Source organism: Schistocerca piceifrons, chromosome 3, assembly GCF_021461385.2.
Source record: "Schistocerca piceifrons isolate TAMUIC-IGC-003096 chromosome 3, iqSchPice1.1, whole genome shotgun sequence".
NCBI lineage: Eukaryota > Metazoa > Arthropoda > Insecta > Orthoptera > Acrididae > Schistocerca > Schistocerca piceifrons.
In genome coordinates, this window is record NC_060140.1 from 584,894,845 (window position 1) to 584,917,378 (window position 22,534).

General features: G+C 42.1%; 1 protein-coding gene and 1 non-coding gene across 2 annotated transcripts in view; one reads left to right on the top strand and one right to left on the bottom strand.

The window, feature by feature from the left end:
- Positions 1 to 22,534, bottom strand: part of LOC124789300 (calmodulin-binding transcription activator 1) — a 1,803,646-nt gene that overhangs the window by 599,755 nt on the left and 1,181,357 nt on the right. Inside the window, exon 5 of the mRNA XM_047256611.1 lies at positions 1,756 to 1,847. Coding sequence (XP_047112567.1) covers positions 1,756 to 1,847 — 92 coding nt within the window. The remainder of the gene's footprint in view (positions 1 to 1,755; positions 1,848 to 22,534) is intronic.
- Positions 15,542 to 15,625, top strand: Trnas-gga. The gene is given in 2 exon segments: positions 15,542 to 15,581; positions 15,591 to 15,625. It is a non-coding gene; the product is annotated as a tRNA-Ser (tRNA).

Sequence of the window (22,534 nt, forward strand, 5' to 3'; positions counted from 1 at the left end):
ATTTACTCCAGCAACCAAAACAAAAGCAGAGTTTTGTAATCTGTAACTGAAACAGTTGAGAACGGGAATAATATTAAAGCTGAGCTGTACCACATTAGAGGCACTGACCATTGACCGTAATCATTCGTACATGCCTGACACCTTAGAAAGATGGCCCGTTTTTGTAAGATTGTCTATTGCTCTGATCTTACTAGATTCCAAGTATTCCAAATTCTTCAACTTTTCTCAAGCTAGTACTTCTGTGAAGCAATTATGTATCTCTTCTACGATACAGCCAATCTAGCTTAACCATTAAACGGAAGATTAGAAATAGGATAGAAAGAAAATAAACCCCGAAACTTCCACACCACCATTACGCAATTTATTCATCGTTGATTGAACCAGTCAACTGTAATGCTTTAGAGGTATGCCCACTTATGTTCTCTGACAGTCCTTGGTGTTACATTAGGACTATAGAAAAAGTTTCGCTATTGTTGGAAGCGTTGTGTTGCTGCTTTCTCCCTGCCCAACCAGCACGCTGATTCTCGGTCACATTATGTAGCTGTTGCTCTGCGAATACCTAAAGGAGCGTTTCTTAACAGATACAATTTTTCTAATAATGTTACTAGTAAGCAGCAAAATATTAGTAGCGGTGGGCGGAGAGGTGATAACCAATGTCGCATGAACCAGCTTCGTTAAGGGAAACACTACTTCGGACTTGATACACATACTCTGTTCTTGTACCGACAGTACGTACCTCAGATCCAAGTTGTCGCCAATGAACCATTTCCCTCATTTTACCCGCTTGAATCACAAGTGATGTTCTCGTATATCACCGCAAACCGTACTATTCGCAAAAAACACGACGCTTTATGATGCAACTGGTACCGACATTACAAATATCATAGCATAATCTCTCAGAATTTGGAAAAACGAAGTCGCGTGAAATTACAGCATTATTTGTATAGGGACAGCCAATTTATAGCTGAGAAAAGTTTAAATTATCCCTAAAGCAGTTTAATTTGTATAACTAAAAACAAATACTTTTTCGCGAATATTACGGTTTGCTGTGACATACGGGAACATCAGTAGCGTTTCATGCGGTTACAATGAGGGAAGCTGTTCATTGGCGACAACCCCACGTTGAAATATTGTTGACCCTTTCTATATGATTTCATTAATTCGCTCATTAGAACGTAACTTCCTCTGTATCTGAGTGAACATCTTGAGTATCCAAAGCAAATAAATAGTCAAAACAAAAACATAAAATTATGCTCTTCTGTTCTCTGCGTTAGTTTCTTGCTGTTAAAAAAATGGTAATAACTCTTCAGAGGGTAATAACATTATGGGGCCATGAGGAAGAGTAGACTTAATTTTCCGGTACGTGTGTACACAGAACTGCGTTATGCCTGTTTAAATTGGACAAAGTGCATCAAATTTTCCACTTCTTAGTGTTCCTTAAAGCACTAAAATGTGAATGAAACCGCACACAGCAGAGGCCATTAGAACTGTAACGTAGAGTTGAGTGCGATATGGCGTAAGGACTTCTCAGTCGGAACACTTAGGGGTCGTGGTTTCTCCAAAATAAAAGTAAAAAATCTACCACTTAAAAACAGACTACACGATGGTCAAATAAATAGGGTTAATGAAGGTAGCACTCTGTCTCCTAATACTTACACAGATTCGTTATACTAATGTTCAATTTGTGGAAGTCACAAAACACAAGGGCGGCGAGAGCACACCACTAAGTCAAGTAACACATGTGTTACTGCTTACCTCATTGGTGTTCCACCGATGCCTCTGCGTGGGAAAGTGGTCAGCTTTCGGCAGGCTTTCCAAGTTGTCCGGCAGTTTGATGGCCTCTCCATCTGAAACAAAAGACACAGTGCTCAGACTGAACAACTGCTGGATTCACAACAGCCCTACCTCTGGGTTTTTATGCAGCCCGCAACCCCTGGATTTTCATATTCTCTCGCTCGCTATGCACAAACTATCAGCCCTGTAGAAAAATGAATCAGGCCTTTGTGTAAGAAATTTAATGCAGTTAAATTGTGAACTGAGATACGTTTTCGCTGGTGGCCACGATTTACGAATTATTCAAGAAAAACGCGTTTCAAGGTAACTTTTGAACGTTTCTCTTGTATAATTCGAAAACTACGGCTGCTAGCGAAAACGTATCCCAATACAAAATTTAACTACATTAAATTTCCTACAGAAAGATCCGTTTAATTTTAGTGTAGGACTAACAATCTGTGTCTAGCCAGTGAGAGAATATGAAAATCTTCCGCTTAGTATTTGAAGATTGTGGGTAATCACACCATATATTTAGCAAACTATCTTTTGTTTGCCATATTTCTCATCGCATGGTAAGGAACAATGAAAACACTCAAGCAGTAATACACCACAAAATGTGACTGTCACCGGATTCACTGTGGTGCGTATAAAAATGTATTTTACTGTTACAAGAAAATCGTGAGGCACTGCAAGAAACTTGTTAACAGAAATGACTGAGGTGAATATGCATTAAGTATTCTCATATTGCACGCGTAATACACAGGGATAATGTTAGATTTCTTGCAAATATTTCTATGATATTAAAACTGAAAAATCACTCTGGATTCTCTGTTGAGGTCTTTATATTAAGCTACTTTATTTAAACCCGTTGATAGTAAGTGTAAGGGGCGCAGCACATAATCAAAACAAAAATTAAATCAGTATACATTATAAGCGAATGTGAAATGTCACGCAAGTAAAAGCATTCAGCTTCATATAATATGCTGAGCTTTTGCTTCTTATCTACCAGCGAATCTGAAATTAGTAACACGACACATCGGAAGCAATTTTTTCCCTGCATAAGAGGGAGGCGGCAAACTTCAACGAGACAGAATGGGTGCTCTGCTGGCTCTGTTCGTTCTGCATCGTGGCGCTGTTTTGCAGCGTTTGGTTCAAAGACTTACCGCAATTACACTTATTGTGTGTAGTATGAGCTTAAAAAATACATTTTTACTTTTTCATTAATCTTACGGAAACTGATACAAGCTACTCACATGCGATGTGATACCCGAAAAGTTTTTGAACTGGCCACATCATTCACTCTACAGTAAACTGACATCATACTTCCAATAACCGAGGGTGAACACGATAATGCATCGTAGGACCAACTCACAGTGTCGCGTCATCAGTCAGATCAGTACAAAAGCAGGTAGTCTTTCAGAACAACGCAAGTAGTGAAATAAATACCAGAAACGTAATACTAAATAAACCCTGTGCCGATGGGGTAGAATCATACTGACATCTTTACTTCACAGTTAATAATTGGCCATATTTAAAACAGAATACTTACTGTTATGACTATTCACAAAAATACCTAATTGTGTAAGATAATTTTAATCAGCATTTAGATGAAACAAAAATCAATATCAGTATTACCGGATGCTACTTAATTTTCTCAAAGAGAGAAAGGACATATGATTGTTTAGCACCTCTACATTTTCGACTTGGTAAAGACCGTAAGGTGTCTGCTGAAATGTGTTTCATTCCAAAATGAAAGTATCGCTGTAGCACAGGAGACGCTGTTTCAAGTTTCCACTCGAATTAGGACGGGTGGATAGAAAATCAGATTTTAAGCTTAGATTCAGGAAAACATACAGGAAACTGCACTTAGGCACACTATTGTCGGGGAATTTTTTTTTCTTTTCTTCTCAACATTTTAAAAAGTTTCAAGATCGATATTACTCATCTTCAATTTATTGTGCAAGTGATTTTTACTGCTAATTTTTTCAGCTAGTGCTATTCATTATTATCATTAACCATTCACTAAAGTTATAGCGATGACACATCACTGATGTCACAGTGATATCAGTGTCTAGGATTCTAAATGTAGTTTGCTCTCGATAATGCGAGCGTTACATAAAAGGGTCAGTCCCTGAAGACGGTTATATCGCTTCCTTTTTACGCAACACAAAAAAGTTTTTTTTTGCCTTTCCTTAGTGTTAAAAAATGCATTATGCCTGTAAAGCGAAAACAAAAAAGATCACGATGTATTACACAATAGAGAAAAAAAACAGTGCCTATATCCACAGTAATCAACAATGTTTCCTTAAAACGTAGCAGTCTGAAGAATAAGAGAATTTAGGAGCGGTCGATGCCGTGTTCATTGTACGATTTTGCCGACTCAATTGTATTTCGACTGCTTCCCTGTTTATCTACGTCACTTGACCTCAGTAGGAAAAATTCAGCTGATATGAAGTTCCTCATCTTATTTCTATTCCGAGGCAGTCGAATATGTACCGAATTACCTGTCATGCGTAACAGTCAACGACGGCATACAAATGAGGGACATGCAACGAAATTTCTTGATGCATTGTTTGGACTTGAATTCGTATTGGTTCCTTTCGGCCAATAAATTCGATTTTATTGCACGAGCGATCTCGCCGTGATTTGAATACAAAACAGTGCCCCGTACTGACATGTCGCCCCGTTTCCAACATACAAACCACTACAATAATTTTCAATTTACAAATGCAAAAAAGTACCTACTGCATCACTATCCCGCATCATTTTGATTTTGATAAACTACTAGTGCTACTCTTAATCGATGTTCGAGTTTAACACACATATTATTGCATTATAAAAGAACACATACTACATCTATGCCTCAAAGATTGCTGTTGACTTAATAAGCTTTATATTACACCTGTAATTGCTTGCTAATGTAACATCTTATAATCACGGTATTCTTTCAGTAATGCATATAATTTCCCCGTGTTTGAAGCTATTTACATATAATTCTCTCTCTCTCTCTCTCTCTCTCTCTCTCTCTCTCTCTCTCACTCTCTCTCTCTCTTTCTCTCATACACACACACACACACACACACACACACACACACACACACACCAATAGTACTCACAAATCCAAGTATTTTTCTTACTAACATTTCTTCGTAATTTTCTCCGTTGTTTACACACTTGTCTTAGCACGACATAAATTTCTGCAAATCGTCGTCGCAGACGTTTATGTGCTTTATAATCAGGAGCTGGCAGTTTCGTTGTCACAGTTCTGGAAACGAACGCAAGTATTTTCTCTGCGAAATATCTGTCTTCTCTCTTCGCTACATTGGTCTTTTCAACCAAATTCTCAGACAACGTCTTACGTTCCCCGCATCACTCCTCACCGGAAATATTGTCATTGTCTCAGTTAAACACCAATAATTTTTAAGCTCCACCCTAGTCGACTATTTCTTGATTACAATATTTCGAGTGTTGGATTTCAATCGGAGTGGTTGGAAAGCATGCAGTGGGGACACGCAATATGATACTTTGCAACAACTAAGGGTACGGGTTTCAGTTACGTAACTGAATCTTCACTATAGTCTGAAACTTACAAACGTACCAATAAGTGAACACCTACAGATGTACAAATCTGGCGGTGAGTGTTGTCTGGTGTCAAGTTTCTCGTACTGAAAGAAACGAACTTCTGCTCTAATCCGGGAAGTGACTACCGCATCAGTTATATTCGACTTAATAAATACCTACCAGCCATAGTACGCAGCTCACACCTAAATGCAAGTGAGACAAATTCTTAACAAAAACAATACTGCGTGAGACAGTGTACTCCCATTCTGCGGGAATGGGGATATTCATATTTATTTTGAAGGTGGAATGCCAAAATCACTTCAAGAGTTGGCGGACTGGTGCCTTGTCCAGCACTAGTTAGTAATCCGTTACTATGGGTCTAGATGTCGACAGGACATTCTTTAACCACGACTCACCAAAACGAACTTACTTACCGTGTGGTGCAATGCGGAACGATTTGCTGCCTTTTTAATATGCTATGGTATCACATTCTCGCTGTTTCAGGGTAACCTCGGAAACAGGTAAAGTGTATGTGGAACAAAGCACAGGATGCGTCCACTGGGGGAAAAACGGCAACTAGTATTGTGTCAATAGTTGTCAAAAGTGACAGAAGGAAGGAAGATTGGGTTTAACGTCCCGTCGACATCGAGGTCACTAGAGAACATCGCAAGCTCGGATTGTGTCACGCATGGGGAAGGAAATCGGCCATACCCTTTCAAAGAAACCATCCCGCCATTTGCCTGAAGCACTTTACAGAAATCACGGAAAACCTAAATCTAGATGGCCGGACGCAGGTTTGAACCGCCGCCCTCCCGAATGTGAGTCCACTGTGATAACCACCGCGCCACCTCGCTCGGTAAAAGTTACTGAATGCTTCAGGGAAGAACAGATAATTAAAAAAAAATTTACCTAACGTTATGGAAATAAACATTTTAGAGAAGGCGTCAATCTTCATGCTTCCCCCGTCTCCTTTTATATTGGCGGGTCCGCAACAGCGTGACTAGCGTGCAATTCCGCATTATACAGGAGTGTTCAAATACTTTACATCAGATAATATATATACCTATAGGACGAGCCAATTACGCACGCGTACATGGACAATGATTGAGGAAGAAACACCTTACAGGCCACTATCGTGACGCCCACTGTGAACGACGCTACATCATATATTGTGTTCTACAGGGGAGCAATACGAAGCGCTAACTTATCTTCCTGCATAGACCAATGGAGTCCTTAATAAGCTTGCACACACAGTTATTAATAAGGAACAACTACAGAAAGAACTCTGACATCTCAAGTTATTTGAAGATAATGGCTGTCTACCATAGAAGAACCGCAATTCAAACCGAAAGCAAGTTTCCCATCTCAAAAAGACGAAGAGGAAAGATTCAGGTCCATGGCTTTCCTATCGATCGAAAGGGATCTGTCCTGTAAAATAGGTCGTCTCCTCTTTAAAAACAAAGTCAATGTTATTTTACTGCCAGCACCAGACAGCGACGACCGTTGATTCCGTCTAAAACAATTTGACTCTACGGAAGGCTGGAGTGCATGAGAATCCTTGTCAATATGGTTTGTCAAATATCGGACGTAAAATTTCAGAAATTTCCTGTGCCCTCTACTACAGCCTGATAAATCTGCAGTGGCAGGGGCACGCTATGGGAAGTCCCGATTTTCGCATCTGTGTTATCCTTCTGGGGTTCGGTTCTCAGGAAAGCTATTGAAAGTCACAATTGGTTTTGTAAATGTGGCCGGCCGCGGTGGTCTAGTGGTTCTAGGCGCTGAGTCCGGAACCGCGGGACTGCTACGGTCGCAGGTTCGAATCCTGCCTCGGGCATGGATGTGTGTGATGTCCTTAGGTTAGTTAGGTTTAAGTAGTTCTAAGTTCTAGGGGACTGATGACCACAGATGTTAAGTCCCATAGTGCTCAGAGCCATTTGCACCATTTTTTTGTAAATGTGATGATGGTTTTAACCTTGACAACATGTGGAACCTGGTATTGGTAATATTTAGCACTTACAGATAACAGTACTGTTTACCTGTAAACCAGAATTTGAAACACAATGTCTGTCACAGAGGGATCAAAGTATCATTATACCTCAACCGCCCATGAGGCACTCTTCTTCTACTATGACTAGCTGGGTATATAAGTGGGATAGCCTGTCCCTAGTGGACGGGGTCGCTTTACCGCCTGTCCATATGGCTCGCTTCGAAGATGGCTAAACGGTTTATAGCCGAAATACTAGCAAGAGACAAAAGTTATTTCTGTTGAATTCTCACAGTTCTATGACTCGTTATGAAGATACCCTCCTTCCCAATCATTAACTTTAGAGATGACAGTACTCACAATTTTCTCTGCAAACAAGTTCATAACGACAGGGGCAAAGTTACACCACAGTGACAGTAAAGGGGCCTCAGCAAAGGCATAGCCACAGACCTGTTTAACCCTTTTTAACCAATTCAAGAAATTGTAGTTTGTTAATTTGTCACACACTACCTTACTAAAGAATAGCGCCCGTTACATGATACAGTATATTTATAATTAATAAAAACTGCACAACCACAAACTGGTTTTAGTTTATTGTATTGCAACAGGATACTTGTTGACATCAGAAGTAAAAGTCTAGTCTCCTTGGAATATTAGGGTAAGTACATTATAACACAATGGCGTGGTCAGCCTAATTTTAAGCTGTACGTGACCGTGTTATCTAGCGGTGACTTAATCTTGTTACGTTACAGCGAATGAATTTAGTCGTTAGTTAACAGTGACTTACATAAGATACCCGTTGTTGTTGTTGTTGTTGTTGTTGTTGTTGTTGTTGTGGTCTTCAGTCCTGAGACTGGTTTGATGCAGCTCTCCATGCTACTCTATCCCGTGTAAGCTTCTTCATCTCCCAGTACCTACTGCAACCTACATCCTTCTGAATCTGCTTAGTGTATTCATCTCTTGGTCTCCCTCTACGATTTTTACTCATCACGCTGCCCTCCAATACTAAATTGGTGATCCCTTGATGCCTCAGAACATGTCCTACCAACCGATCCCTTCTTCTGGTCAAGTTGTGCCACAAACTTCTCTTCTCCCCAATCCTATTCAATATGTCCTCATTAATTATGTGATCTACCCATCTAATCTTCAACATTCTTCTGTAGCACCACATTTCGAAAGCTTCTATTCTCTTCTTCTCCAAACTATTTATCATCCATGTTTCACTTCCATACATGCCTACACTCCATACAAATACTTTCAGAAATGACTTCCTGACACTTAAATTTATACTCGCTGTTAACAAAGTTCTCTTCTTCAGAAACGCTTTCCTTGCCATTGCCAGTCTACATTTTATATCCTCTCTACTACGTCCATCATCAGTTATTTTGCTCCCCAAATAGCAAAACTCTTTTACTACTTTAAGTGTCTCATTTCCTAATCTAATTCCCTCAGCATCACCCGACTTAATTCGACTACATTCCGTTATCCTCGTTTTGCTTTTGTTGATGTTCATCTTATATCCTCCTTTCAAGACACTGTCCATTCCATTCAACTGCTCTTCCAAGTCCTTTCCTGTCTCTGACAGAATTACAATGTCATCGGCGAACCTAAAAGTTTTTACTTCTTCTCCATGGATTTTAATACCTACTCCGAATTTTTCTTTTGTTTCCTTTACTGCTTGCTCAATATACAGATTGAATAACATCGGGGAGAGGCTACAACCCTGTCCTACTCCCTTCCCAACCACTGCTTCCCTTTCATGTTCCTCAACTCTTATAACTGCCATCTGGTTTCTGTACAAATTGTAAATAGCCTTTCGTTCCCTGTATTTTACCCCTGCCACCTATAGAATTTGAAAGAGAGTATTCCAGTTAACATTGTCAAAAGCTTTCTCTAAGTCTACAAATGCAATGCTAGAAACGTAGGTTTGTCTTTCCTTAATCTTTCTTCTAAGATAAGTCGTAAGGTCAGTACTGCCTCACGTGTTCCAGTGTTTCTACGGAATCCAAACTGATCTTCCCCGAGGTCGGCTTCTACTAGTTTTTCCATTCGTCTGTAAAGAATTCGTGTTAGTATTTTGCAGCTGTGGCTTATTAAACTGATTGTTCGGTAATTTTCACATCTGTCAACACCTGCTTTCTTTGGGATTGGAATTATTATATTCTTCTTGAAGTCTGAGGGTATTTCGCCTGTTTCATACATCTTGCTCACCAGATGGTAGAGTTATGACAGGACTGGCTCTCCCAAGGCCGTCAGTAGTTCCAATGGAATGTTGTCTACTCCGGGGGCCTTGTTCCGACTCAGGTCTTTCAGTGCTCTGTCAAACTATCACGCAGTATCATATCTCCCATTTCATCTTCATCTACATCCTCTCCCATTTCCATAATATTGTCCTCAAGTACATCGCCCTTGTATAGACCCTCTATATACTCCTTCCACCTTTCTGCTTTCCCTTCTTTGTTTAGAACTGGGATTCCGTCTGAGCTCTTGATGTTCATACAAGTGGTTCTCTTTTCTCCAAAGGTCTCTTTGATTTTCCTGTAGGCAGTATCTACCTTACCCATAGTGAGATAAGCCTCTACATCCTTACATTTGTCCTCTAGCCACCCCTGCTTAGCCATATTGCACTTCCTGTAGATCTCATTTTTGAGACGTTTGTACTCCTTTTTGCCTGCTTCATTTACTGCATACCTGTAAGATGCGAAAATTGGCAACTGACTCTAAAGAATGGAAAATGTTAAGTTATCCACAGGAGTACTAAAAGAAATCCGATGAAATTTGTTTCACAATCAAGCACACAAATCTAAGTGCTGCGAATTCAACTACATATTTTGGGATTACAATCACGAATATGTTAAGTTTGAACGATCACATAGATAATGTTTTGAGAAAAGCACGCCAAAGACTGTGATTTACTAGCAAAACACTTAGAAAATGCAACAGGTTTACTAAAGAGACTGCTTACTCCACGCTTGTCCGCCCGCTTCTGGAGCATTAATTCCGGGTGTGGTAAACGGGGCACATAGAGAAAAAAGTCCAAAAAAGGATGGCTTGTTTCGTATTGGCGCGAAATAGCGGAGACAGTGCCACGGATATGGGGCGAACTGAGGTGGCGATCATTAACACGAAAGCGTTTTCCATTAAGGCAGGAACTTCTCATGAAATTTCAATCACCAACTTTGTGCTCCGAACACGAAAATATTAGCTGGCGCCCACCTACATTCTGAATAACGAACAGTATAATAAAATAAGAGAAATTACAGTTCCCACGGAAAGATTACGTGTTCGTTTTTTCCCACGTGCTGTTCGAGAGTGGATCGGCAGAGAAATAGGTTCAAGATGATTTGATGAACCCCCTGCCAGGCCTTTAACTATGAATTGCAGAGTAATCATCTAGATGTAGAAATCTTTATAGTGCATACGCACTTTTTCATTCATGACCCACAGATTTGCGTCATTTGCACAGGCGATAAATGTCTTAGTTCATCCATGTATAAAAGCACATCGCACAGTTCACATTTCACTCACCATATTACTTTCTTTCTGCAGTTCGCATAGATATGATGCACATCTTAATTCAAGTGTTTTGTCAGTGTCTTAACGCACGAAAACCAATGCTAGAGCTACGCCATCACGTCGATAATCCGCGTTCCTCATTTCTCATCATCGACTTACCACTCGATTCTTCAATCTAGGTAGTCGAATAATAGGCTTCATTACAGAGAAGATATATACAAATAGACTGAATCATTTAAGTTCTGATGAATGTAATATTTCAAAGTATTGACATTTACCATGAAATATAACGATAAGAATAATACAGGAAAAATACGTATGATGATGAAGATGATGATGATGATGATGATGACGCGATAAGAGCACCCCACAACATGATTATTGGTGTTTAATGAAAACATTCTGAGACAAATGTGGTTAAAATAAGTAACATTTGTTGTCAAATGCAAATTTAATTCTGATCCATCCGATTCCAATCCATGATTCATCCACATAGAAAGGTAAATCTGTCATCAATCCGAAGGTTGGTTTGCACACCACACTTTTTTACTAGTCGCTGGAAGTGACATGCCGATGCTTCACTCAGACCTTTCAAGTAGAGACATAAAATTCTTAAAACCACGTAGTAATATTTTGTAATCTATACTGTTTGGATAGAATTAAAATAACATACTCTTAAAGATGTGTATAAACAGCGAACCACCACTACCTAAAGTAAAACCAATCTGCTACCCCGAAGACACATTAAAATATCCTGGCAAACAACTTAATCAGAATGCTATAAAAACTTTTTCAGCATCAGATAAAATATGGGGTAAATAATATGGTAAATCATTTGCTGCTCCCTGACTACATTTAGTAGAAAACTTACCACACATCAGTGAATTCTATCGTCAAGGAAAGAAGCCCTGTATCACACGACAGTGTCCTATCCGAGGGTCAAATAAAATTGTCGTATACTCGGCTTCTACGTGGCCAGGAATGTCCGGTGGTTAAAACCATCGCGGTATATTAGATCTTACCCCAACATACTCTTCCTACGTGTTGTTCTGTCTTAACAATGACGCAGCAGCGTGCAAGGAGAAAGCACAAATTCCAAGGTCCCCATTAAGTCGTGGTACACAACAGTACGAGATTCCATAACATGGTAACACTGGGCCTTAACATCAAATGAAAACAAGTTCTCACCATTTCCACATTTAAAAAAAAAACATTACAGTAGCGACAAATGAAAAACGAAAAAACGTATAAAAGGAAGAGAGCTGGTGCTGTGATCTAAATAATAATGCCACAGCCGACATTCAGTAGTATCCCGCAAAATTAGGTAGCATTCGTCCTACGTCGTCAGCCGCAGGCGCGCTCCGACGTCAGTGAAATAAAAGTTGTGGTCGACGTGATCCTGGAAGTATCTAAGCTGCCAGGCACGGAAATCTGTTGCTAAGACCGACGCATTGTGCACACACATCACGAAGGTCGATCAGTATTTCAGTGGAACAGAACTGCCGCAGGGTAAGAAGCATGCTGCCTCGCGACACATTCAATTACAGGGAACGACCTGAACCGCACACAAATCTCGCGGTAAGCATTAAGGAAGTTACGGAAGCAGCGCTGGCCAAGGATAAATCTGCGCCTCGGTTTAAGTTGATGCAGGTGACATTTCGAGGTGCGGAAATAACCTTTCGATTTACACTTCCGGTTGGTGTTATTTTGTTTTGTAAAGTCGTCCCCTAGTGTCTGTAACACATTCCTAGATGCAAGCTATAAAAAGGCTCAGTTATTCCTGAGTCATCCTTGATGACACGTGTAGCCTATCTACCATCAGCTTTGTGATGGTTTCAAATTTTCTCGGTGAAATTGACAGTCTTTGAATTTCGAGTCTGCAAAGTCGAGAATCTGCAGTTGATTTTCTTTCATGTCTTTCATTGTATCTTCACTCAACATTACCGTATTCAACAGAGAATTATTCATGCTCGTGATTTGAAAAGCTCTTTCATGTCTTCGTCTGACGAAAATACTTATGTGACGCATATCAAGATTTTCGTAATCTAATTATCCGCTCTAAATGCAGACTCTCCTTCATAAACAAACAGGCCGTTTTCTGTAGTGACTTGCACAATCGCCTCTGCATTCGACTTTTTAACTCAAGACTTTTAATCCTAGGAGCACCAAGTTATTCTGAATTACATGGAGCACCAATCAAGGACGAAATCTGCCCGATTTACAATATGCTATAAATCTTGTAATATGTATTTAATTGTGAGATCAGTTTAAAAGTGTTCAATGACATTACACCTACAAACGTAATGTTCGGAACATGTAAAGTGCCCAGAAATGTGCAAGTTAACATGGTATTTTTCTTTGGTAATAGATATAGCTAACAACAGTAATCAAAACTTGGGACATTGGAAGTTTGTACAAACTGGAAACAAAAAGACCGTACTTGAATATATAGGCTGTCCAGAATTTCTATTTAGTCTTTGATCTAATAAGAAATAACACATTTTTCTCCTTGACGAAAAGTTTCAAAAACAGAAATAAAAACGTTTGTACAAATGTAGTTTACTGTATAATGAAAACTTTCACGAAACTCTTCAATTGAAGAGAATATTCTCATTTACCCCCTGCGCACGAAATATTTGAACTGAACTACTCTTACACAGATGCTGGCAAACTCCATATCAGGAGGAGTTTGCGAATATGAATAAACAGATGTAGTAGTTCGTAATGGTAATAAAGAACTAGCCATAAATTTACTGGAAGAAACAGCAGTTTTTTTAATGAATTACTGTAGTTACAGCATACCAAGGTTTCCAAATGAATGTTAGACACAATTTGAGTTATCGTCACAGGTAGTATCAAACCACGGAAAAATATGCGTTTGAGCATAAAAGTTGTATTTTTATTTCCAATTTTTAAAATTTTAATCATATAAGTGTACAGTGCAGTGCGTTATAAGGCGAAAGGCGCACAGTAAAAGGCCCATAAACAGAGAAGGTTATTTGTTATAATTTTTTTTTTTACTACAAGAAAAAGGAACGGGCAAATTTTACCTGTGCCTGTTTTTAGAAGTTTCATAAATTTCAAACCATCATACCCGAAATTAATACGATACACTGATCGGCAGCTGGAGTGGTGGTTCTGCCGCAGAGATTAGTGGAGAAGAATTAATATGGAACAACGCATAACGATCGAAGTAAATGAGCTCAACAGCCAAACTAATGGCGACCCATGGAATGATGATACTAGTCGCTATGGGGCGCTGTGGACGGTGAGAAGTGGGGCAGTCCACCACTGATGTAGGTCTTGGCAGAGAAATGGTGTGTAAATGCAAGCCGACTGCATCGAATCAGCGCAGTAAGACGGTCGACGCGGAGTCGTGACAAAAAGGCGTTATCCTGTTTGGACCAGCCCATGAACAAACCGTAAATGAAGTTGCCCGAACAGTTTGTTTATCACCGCGAACAGGCCAACGCGTCTACAAGAGAAGGTGTACAGTTTTCACCCATGTAAGGCTGCATTACAATGGTTGACGTAAAGATCGATCGACAGCGACCGAAGATTCGTGTCACGGCTTGTCAGTGACGCGAGGCCGGACTATACTTTGTATGCATTTGGATGCTGCATATATTTTCGCCCCATGTTTTACAATATTTTCCAAATCTAGACAGGTGGGCTCTAGCTCGATCTGGTTTTAATGTCTCACAGAGACTGCTTGCGATCGCTGCCCGAAAGGCTACTGGCTAGGGTACTGATCACTGAACAGGAACAGGCAGCCAGAGTCAATGCGCCTACCGCCCGCGCCTCCCTTAATCCCCTCCCCTGTCATACCGCATGCATCAGCAACAAGTCAATTGAATTACGCAAGTTATTACTCGCACATCCACTGTTTCACTTTGGTTTTCTTTTTCTTTGTATAAAGTTTAACGTGTTTACGTGTAGAGTGTAACGCGTTGTGCACCATGCCCCCAGAAAAAAGAAATATCGTTTCGTGGATACCTGACCATCCCGGAATATTTACTTATGATATGGAGTTTGCGAGAAAAACATTCCGTGCATTGAAGTTTAAAATAGACCAGCTTGTAAAGACAAGTCTTCAGATTGCGGAAAACAAAAAAGGCCCACGGCAACAACTTTTGACAGTGGCACGCTGCAATAGCAGGGATTTAACTTCCAAAGGTAACCAAAAAATCGCTTTAACGTGGATGGATCTATGTGGAGCATTCATTGCAAGTATTATGCCTCTTCGCAAACTTACAAGCCATATCCTCAAAGATTTCCTGCGCAACTATTGCTTAAACCAACAGATACCAGATGAATCAACATTGCGTAAATATTATATACAGTAAATTTAATTATGCTTCTGGAAGAAATACGCAGTGAACTCAAGAACAACATTATTTGGATTTCAGTTGACGACACTTGTGGCCGTTACATTGCAAACGTAATTGCTGGTACGTTACAACAAGAGCCTTCTTCTTCCTGTTTAGTGGTCGGCAAAGAATTTGAAAAGACAAATCATTCTACGATCCCCACATCTGTGATTGAAGACATTAGAAAAATATTTCCAGGATCTTCTGCAGATGAAAGGGTGTTTGTGTTTCTCTCAGATGCTGCTCCCTACATGGTCAAAGCACGACAATCTCTTCAAGTATTTTATCCCAATTTGATTCATGTAATACTTTGCACATGGAGTACATCGCCTTGCCGGCCGGGGTGGCCGAGCGGTTCTAGGCGCTACAGTCTGGAACCGCGCGACCGCTGCGGTCGCAGGTTCGAATCCTGCCTCCGGCATGGATGTGTGTGATGTCCTTAGGTTAGTTAGGTTTAAGTAGTTCTAAGTTCTAGGGGACTGATGACCTCAGAAGTTAAGTCCCATAGTGCTGAGAGCCATTTGAACCATACATCGCCTTGTTTGGGAATGTAAACAAACTGATTTTGTCCACAAAGAAAGTCTTTCTTAAGGCATGTGCTCGCATCAAGACCTACAAAGTAAAACTACCAAATGTGCCTCTACCTCCCGAACCAATGGTAACTCGTTGAAGTATGTGGGCCGAAGTTGTGTTGTTTTACAATCAACATTTCGTGGCCAACAGAGGCGTAGTAAACGACTTCGCTAGTGCAGAGGCATTGGCAGTTTGCCAGTGCAAGAAAGCATTTATTGGTCCCAGTACATAAAAAAAATGCTGTGATTAGCACCCATTTTCCCCATATACCTGCAACTATTAAAAAGCTTCAAACTGAATGTTTGGCGTTGAAAAAATCTATTCAGTTAACGAATACAATTAGTCTAGAGAACTCCTCATTCCCAGAAGTATTCCCGAGAAAACGTAAAAGGAAAGTTTGGAAACATTTTGAACAGTAACCTAGGTCTTGTCCCAAATTGATGGTTTTATTAGAGGGACGGGTGAACTTTTGCCGGAAATAATAAGTGACAACACAGCACTCAAATTCAAATACTGTCCAATTACCTCAGTTGATGTAGAACGGTCCTTTTCTGCTAATAAAAGTGTTTATAAAAGTATTTTGAGTGATCAGAGACACAATATTACTAAATAACAGTACCTGATGGTTTATGGTTACAATTGTAGCAAAATGATATTTTAGTCCGATAATATTAATTAAACGTTAATTTTGTTCCAAAAAATTCCGGATTCTATGTTTTTCTTAATTAAAACATTACAGAGTTCTTGTGCGTGCTCCTCTGTGTGCGATATATCTTGAAGTTTGATCTCCGCATATTGACTGCTTCGCGGCGAGTAACTCGCATCGCATTCGCTTGTTACCGATAACAGCAGCAAAAAAGGAACAATATTTGAAACACGCTGTGCGTCTTTTTTGCATTTCTTAAAAAACTAATCACGAAAAGCACCCTGCTTAACCTCTACCACAAAGTGTACGTATCTTGAGATCAGCACTCCAAATCTTCCGATTTTTCGCGTGACCGGCGCTCTTCCTCGCAATCGATATGTACAGGTCCAACTTCGAGATATAGATCACGCAGTAACTATGATGTTTTTTATTATTTAGTCTTGCATGTTTCAACACATTTCATGCTTATTTCAAGCATTTTTCATGCATATTTGCATGCACATTTTGAGCTTTATGTGTTGCATATAAATCTGTCTATCAATGACAAACGGTTACAAATTCGACATGAAGTGCTGCTTTCATTGAATACAAGTCCATTTCAAAAAGTTACCGAACGAATGTTGCGGAGGGAACTGCGTGAACTAGACTTTCTTATGCGACTCATTCTGCACTACTTCTCTATTGTTTTGGACCCCACCAGGGCGGAATAAAACAATTTAAAGGTATCCTACTAAACTTGTTACTGGCTGATTCGATCAACATAAAAAGTAGTAATGAAATCGTCCGTAAATTCAAATGGGAATCCTTGGGGAGAAGAAAGAGCTGTTTTCATGAAAAAATACTGAGAAATTTTAGAGAAAAAGCATTTGCGACAGACTGCAGAACGATCCTACTTTTAACAACGTACATCTCCCATAATGACCGCGAAGACAAGATAAGGATACATACGCGGGGTGGCCGCGCGATTTCGGGATCCTTGCCACGGTTCACGCCGCTCGCCCCCGTCGGAGGTTCGAGTCCTCCCTCGGCCATGGGTATGTGTGTATTGTCCTTAGCGTACGTTAGTTTAAGTTAGATTAAGCAGTGTGTAAGCCTACGGACCGATGACCTCAGCAGTTTTGTCCCATAGGGACTTACCACTACCAGACAGTCATTTCTCCCTCGCTGCATTTGCTTGTGGAACAGGAAAGGGACTTGTATCTGCACAAGGTGCCCTCCGCCATGTAGTGGGGTGCAGAATATCGCCATATAGTGGGGTGCAGAATATGTATGTAGATGTAGGAGTAGACAGATGCAAATTGAAGAGCTGCAAAACGCGCCGTCTTACTCGGAGGAAAAAGTGGGAAGTGTGACACGCAGCGGAACCGACGCGTGCGCGCGGCGCTGTGCGTGCCTGCAGTGTACAGAGCAAACGGCGGGCAGCCATGCGAGCAAACCACCACGTGGGCGTCTAGATAACGCGGCCGCGGTGACCGATCGCAGCGGGCCGGCCGCTCCGTCCCAGCACCGCGGAACGTTGTTAATCACCGGATCGACTGCAAACTGCGCCAAAGCGCGCGCAATTACTAAAGCCGGCGCAAAAGTTACGTCCGCGGCCCAGACCGGCCCGCAATAAATAGTTTCCATTAAACACCAACAAAACAGACAACTCCGACGGTCTGCAACTGGCAGCGATCAGTCGACAGCAGGCGGAAAAAAAGCATAGTTCCGCACATCAGTATATGCGCTTATGCTTCAGTGAATAGTCGCCACAGAAACAGCTGCATAAATGACCAACTTAACTCAAAACTGCCACAGAATATGAATAATGTTCAAAATACACTCCTGGAAATGGAAAAAAGAACACATTGACACCGGTGTGTCAGACCCACCAAACTTGCTCCGGACACTGCGAGAGGGCTGTACAAGCAATGATCACACGCACGGCACAGCGGACACACCAGGAACCGCGGTGTTGGCCGTCGAATGGCGCTAGCTGCGCAGCATTTGTGCACCGCCGCCGTCAGTGTCAGCCAGTTTGCCGTGGCATACGGAGCTCCATCGCAGTCTTTAACACTGGTAGCATGCCGCGACAGCGTGGACGTGAACCGTATGTGCAGTTGACGGACTTTGAGCGAGGGCGTATAGTGGGCATGCGGGAGGCCGGGTGGACGTACCGCCGAATTGCTCAACACGTGGGGCGTGAGGTCTCCACAGTACATCGATGTTGTCGCCAGTGGTCGGCGGAAGGTGCACGTGCCCGTCGACCTGGGACCGGACCGCAGCGACGCACGGATGCACGCCAAGACCGTAGGATCCTACGCAGTGCCGTAGGGCACCGCACCGCCACTTCCCAGCAAATTAGGGACACTGTTGCTTCTGGGGTATCGGCGAGGACCATTCGCAACCGTCTCCATGAAGCTGGGCTACGGTCCCGCACACCGTTAGGCCGTCTTCCGCTCACGCCCCAACATTGTGCAGCCCGCCTCCAGTGGTGTCGCGACAGGCGTGAATGGAGGGACGAATGGAGACGTGTCGTCTTCAGCGATGAGAGTCGCTTCTGCCTTGGTGCCAATGATGGTCGTATGCGTGTTTGGCGCCGTGCAGGTGAGCGCCACAATCAGGACTGCATACGACCGAGGCACACAGGGCCAACACCCGGCATCATGGTGTGGGGAGCGATCTCCTACACTGGCCGTACACCACTGGTGATCGTCGAGGGGACACTGAATAGTGCACGGTACATCCAAACCGTCATCGAACCCATCGTTCTACCATTCCTAGACCGGCAAGGGAACTTGCTGTTCCAACAGGACAATGCACGTCCGCATGTATCCCGTGCCACCCAACGTGCTCTAGAAGGTGTAAGTCAACTACCCTGGCCAGCAAGATCTCCGGATCTGTCCCCCATTGAGCATGTTTGGGACTGGATGAAGCGTCGTCTCACGCGGTCTGCACGTCCAGCACAAACGCTGGTCCAACTGAGGCGCCAGGTGGAAATGGCATGGCAAGCCGTTCCACAGGACTACATCCAGCATCTCTACGATCGTCTCCATGGGAGAATAGCAGCCTGCATTGCTGCGAAAGGTGGATATACACTGTACTAGTGCCGACATTGTGCATGCTCTGTTGCCTGTGTCTATGTGCCTGTGGTTCTGTCAGTGTGATCATGTGATGTATCTGACCCCAGGAATGTGTCAATAAAGTTTCCCCTTCCTGGGACAATGAATTCACGGTGTTCTTATTTCAATTTCCAGGAGTGTATTTTCTCAGTGTGTGGCTTGTTCAGGATGAGAGTGGTGGTAAAGTAAGGTAATGAAGTTGGTGAATGTCAGCCAGAAACTATAATGACGTCTAACAGTTTTACAACCGATCGCCATTACCGATGTCGAACAAAGTAAAAATTAATATTTCATCACCGTTCTCTTTTGCCGGCCGGAGTGGCCGAGCGGTTCTAGGCGATACAGTCTGGAGCCGCGCGACCGCTACGGTCGCAGGTTCGAATCCTGCCTCGGGCATGGATGTGTGTGATGTCCTTAGGTTAGTTAGGTTTAAGGTTTAAGTAGTTCTACGTTCTAGGGGACTGATGACCTCAGCAGTTAAGTGCTCAGAGCCATTTGAACCACTCTCTTTTCTGTCTCGTACCACGGTATCTTATAATCATGAATAAGTTTGAGTAATTCAAACAGGAGATGAAGCTCACTGTTGTTCACATGTGAAACACGGGCGAGGATGAAAATGTTCATAGCTTTGTTGCCTTACAGCTTTAATTTAAAAAGCAAATGGGAGCTTATTCGAAATTGTGAAATCTTAATATCTAACTGTGTAAACGTAAAGTGTTCACTACCCGTACAGTTTGTTCTGTTGCAGGTGATAGTCGAGATGGCAGAGTCACACGCCAGTTTCTGATCACTGGAGTTACGGGCCAACATGAAATTTTTGTTCCCACACAGGGAGTTCGCAAAGGACATTCACACTGAGATGTCACGAACACAGAGAGTGAAGTGTGCTTCTTACAGAACTGTGAAAACTGAAGACCGGCCATTTCACTGTTGAAGGTGAGCCTCAAACAGCAACAGACACTGCTGTCCACGAGCTGATTCTTCAGAACCGACGAAAATCCACCAAAAAACTAGCCGTGACACAGGACATCTCCCGGGGGCGTGTTGGTTTCATTATCTCCACAATCCTAGACATGCGAAAGCTTTCAGCGAATTGGCTGCCGAAATGTTTAAACTGTGGCCAGCGAAAGGAACGCTTTGAGACATCGGAAGCGGCGTGATTAGTGACCGAGGATGACTCTTGGCTTCACATTTATGACCCTGAAATCAAGGTACAATCAAAGGAATGTGCCAATGCCGTCCAACACGGCCAAAGAAATTCCGAACACAGAAATTGGCCAAAAAGTGATGGTTCATTTCTCTGGGACAAAGACGGCATTCTGTTCGTGGAGTATCTACCTGACGGCCTTATTATAACCGGACAATATTATGGTGACCTGCTGGACCAGTTTAAGGGAGCAGTTGAGAAAAAACGCCGAGGATAAGTTGACCAATAGCAATCTTTCGTTGGATGAGGACGCAGCTGCGCTCACTTTCAACGTTTTGGCTATCAAACTGAAAACCTTGGGCTTCCAACTAGCCAACCATTCTCCCTATTCACCAGATCAAGCCCCTTGGACTATTATCCATTTCCGAACTTGAAGAATCAGCTGAAGGGTAACCGTTTCAGGACACTGAAGATATCAAAGAGGCTGCGCAGAGCTGAGTTTGCGTCCGACCACATGACTTTTATTTGCACGGACTAGAAAAGCTGCCGGCGGATGTGGCCGAGCGGTTAAGGCGCTTCAGTCTGGAACCGCGCTGCTGCTACGGTCACAAGTTCGAATCCTGCCTCGGAAATGGATGTGTGTGAGGCCTAAGGTTAGTTAGGTTTAAGTAGTTCTAAGTGTCGGGGACTGATGACCTCAGATTTTAAGTCCCACAGTGCTCAGAGCCATTCGAACCATCTGACTAGAAAAGCCGCAACAACGATGTACCAAGTGTATCAGTTTCAGGGGATATATACTGAATAAGCAGGTAATTTCAAAACTCTAGCTTTTACGAGGGCTATCCACAAAGTACATTACGTTTTGGAATTGAAAATAAATAAAGTATTGGAAATTTTTTTAATATATACGGATGAAAGACACACTTAAATACTACTTTTCTACATAGTTGCCATTTAAATTAAGGCACTTATCGTAGCGATGGACGAGCATGGAAATTCCTTCGTCGTAAAATTCGGCCGCCTGCGCCTTCAACCACGTGGTTACCTCTTCTTGAAGCTGTGCGTCGTCACCAAAACGCTGCATAGCCAACCACTTCTTCATTGCTGGGAATAAGTGGAAGTCGCTCGGTGCCAGGTCGGGACTGTACGGCGGATGAGGAAACAACTCCCACTTAAAAGATTCGAGAACTTCACGAGTGGCATTTGCCGTGTGGGCCCGGGCGTTGTCGTGAATCAGCAAGATCTTTCAGCCCAACTTTCCCCTGCGCTTGTTTTGTATTGCTCTTCTGACGTTGTGCAGAGTTTGGCAATACCTTTGAGAGTTTATTGTAGTGCCTCTTTCCAGGAAATCCACAAAAATCACACCTTTTCTGTCCCAAAAGAGGTAACCACGTGGTTGAAGGCGCAGGCGGCCGAATTTTACGACGAAGGAATTTCCAAGCTCGTCCATCGCTACGATAAGTGCCTTAATTTAAATGGCAACTATGTAGAAAAGTAGTATTTAAGTGTGGCTTTCATCTGTATATAATAAAAAAAATTCCAATACTTTATTTATTTTTAATTCCAAAACGTAATGTACTTTGTGGATGGCCCTCGTATCTCTAGGCAAAGCCAAGAATTTTTGAGCAGCCCCTCGCACACTAGAGTCAATTCACAAGTAATGAATTTACATGTAAATGCTCTAAGTTTTTGCGAAGGTCTACAGGTATGTAAACATGCAGTACCCTAACGCAAACAGTAAATAAATCTAACCAAGTCACTGATGCTTGAACATGCAACCAGACCTCACGCGGTACCGCGCGGTTCTTAAAATAACTGGAACATCTCTTTTCTCAGTTCTATGTCTCATGCAACTCTCTTAAC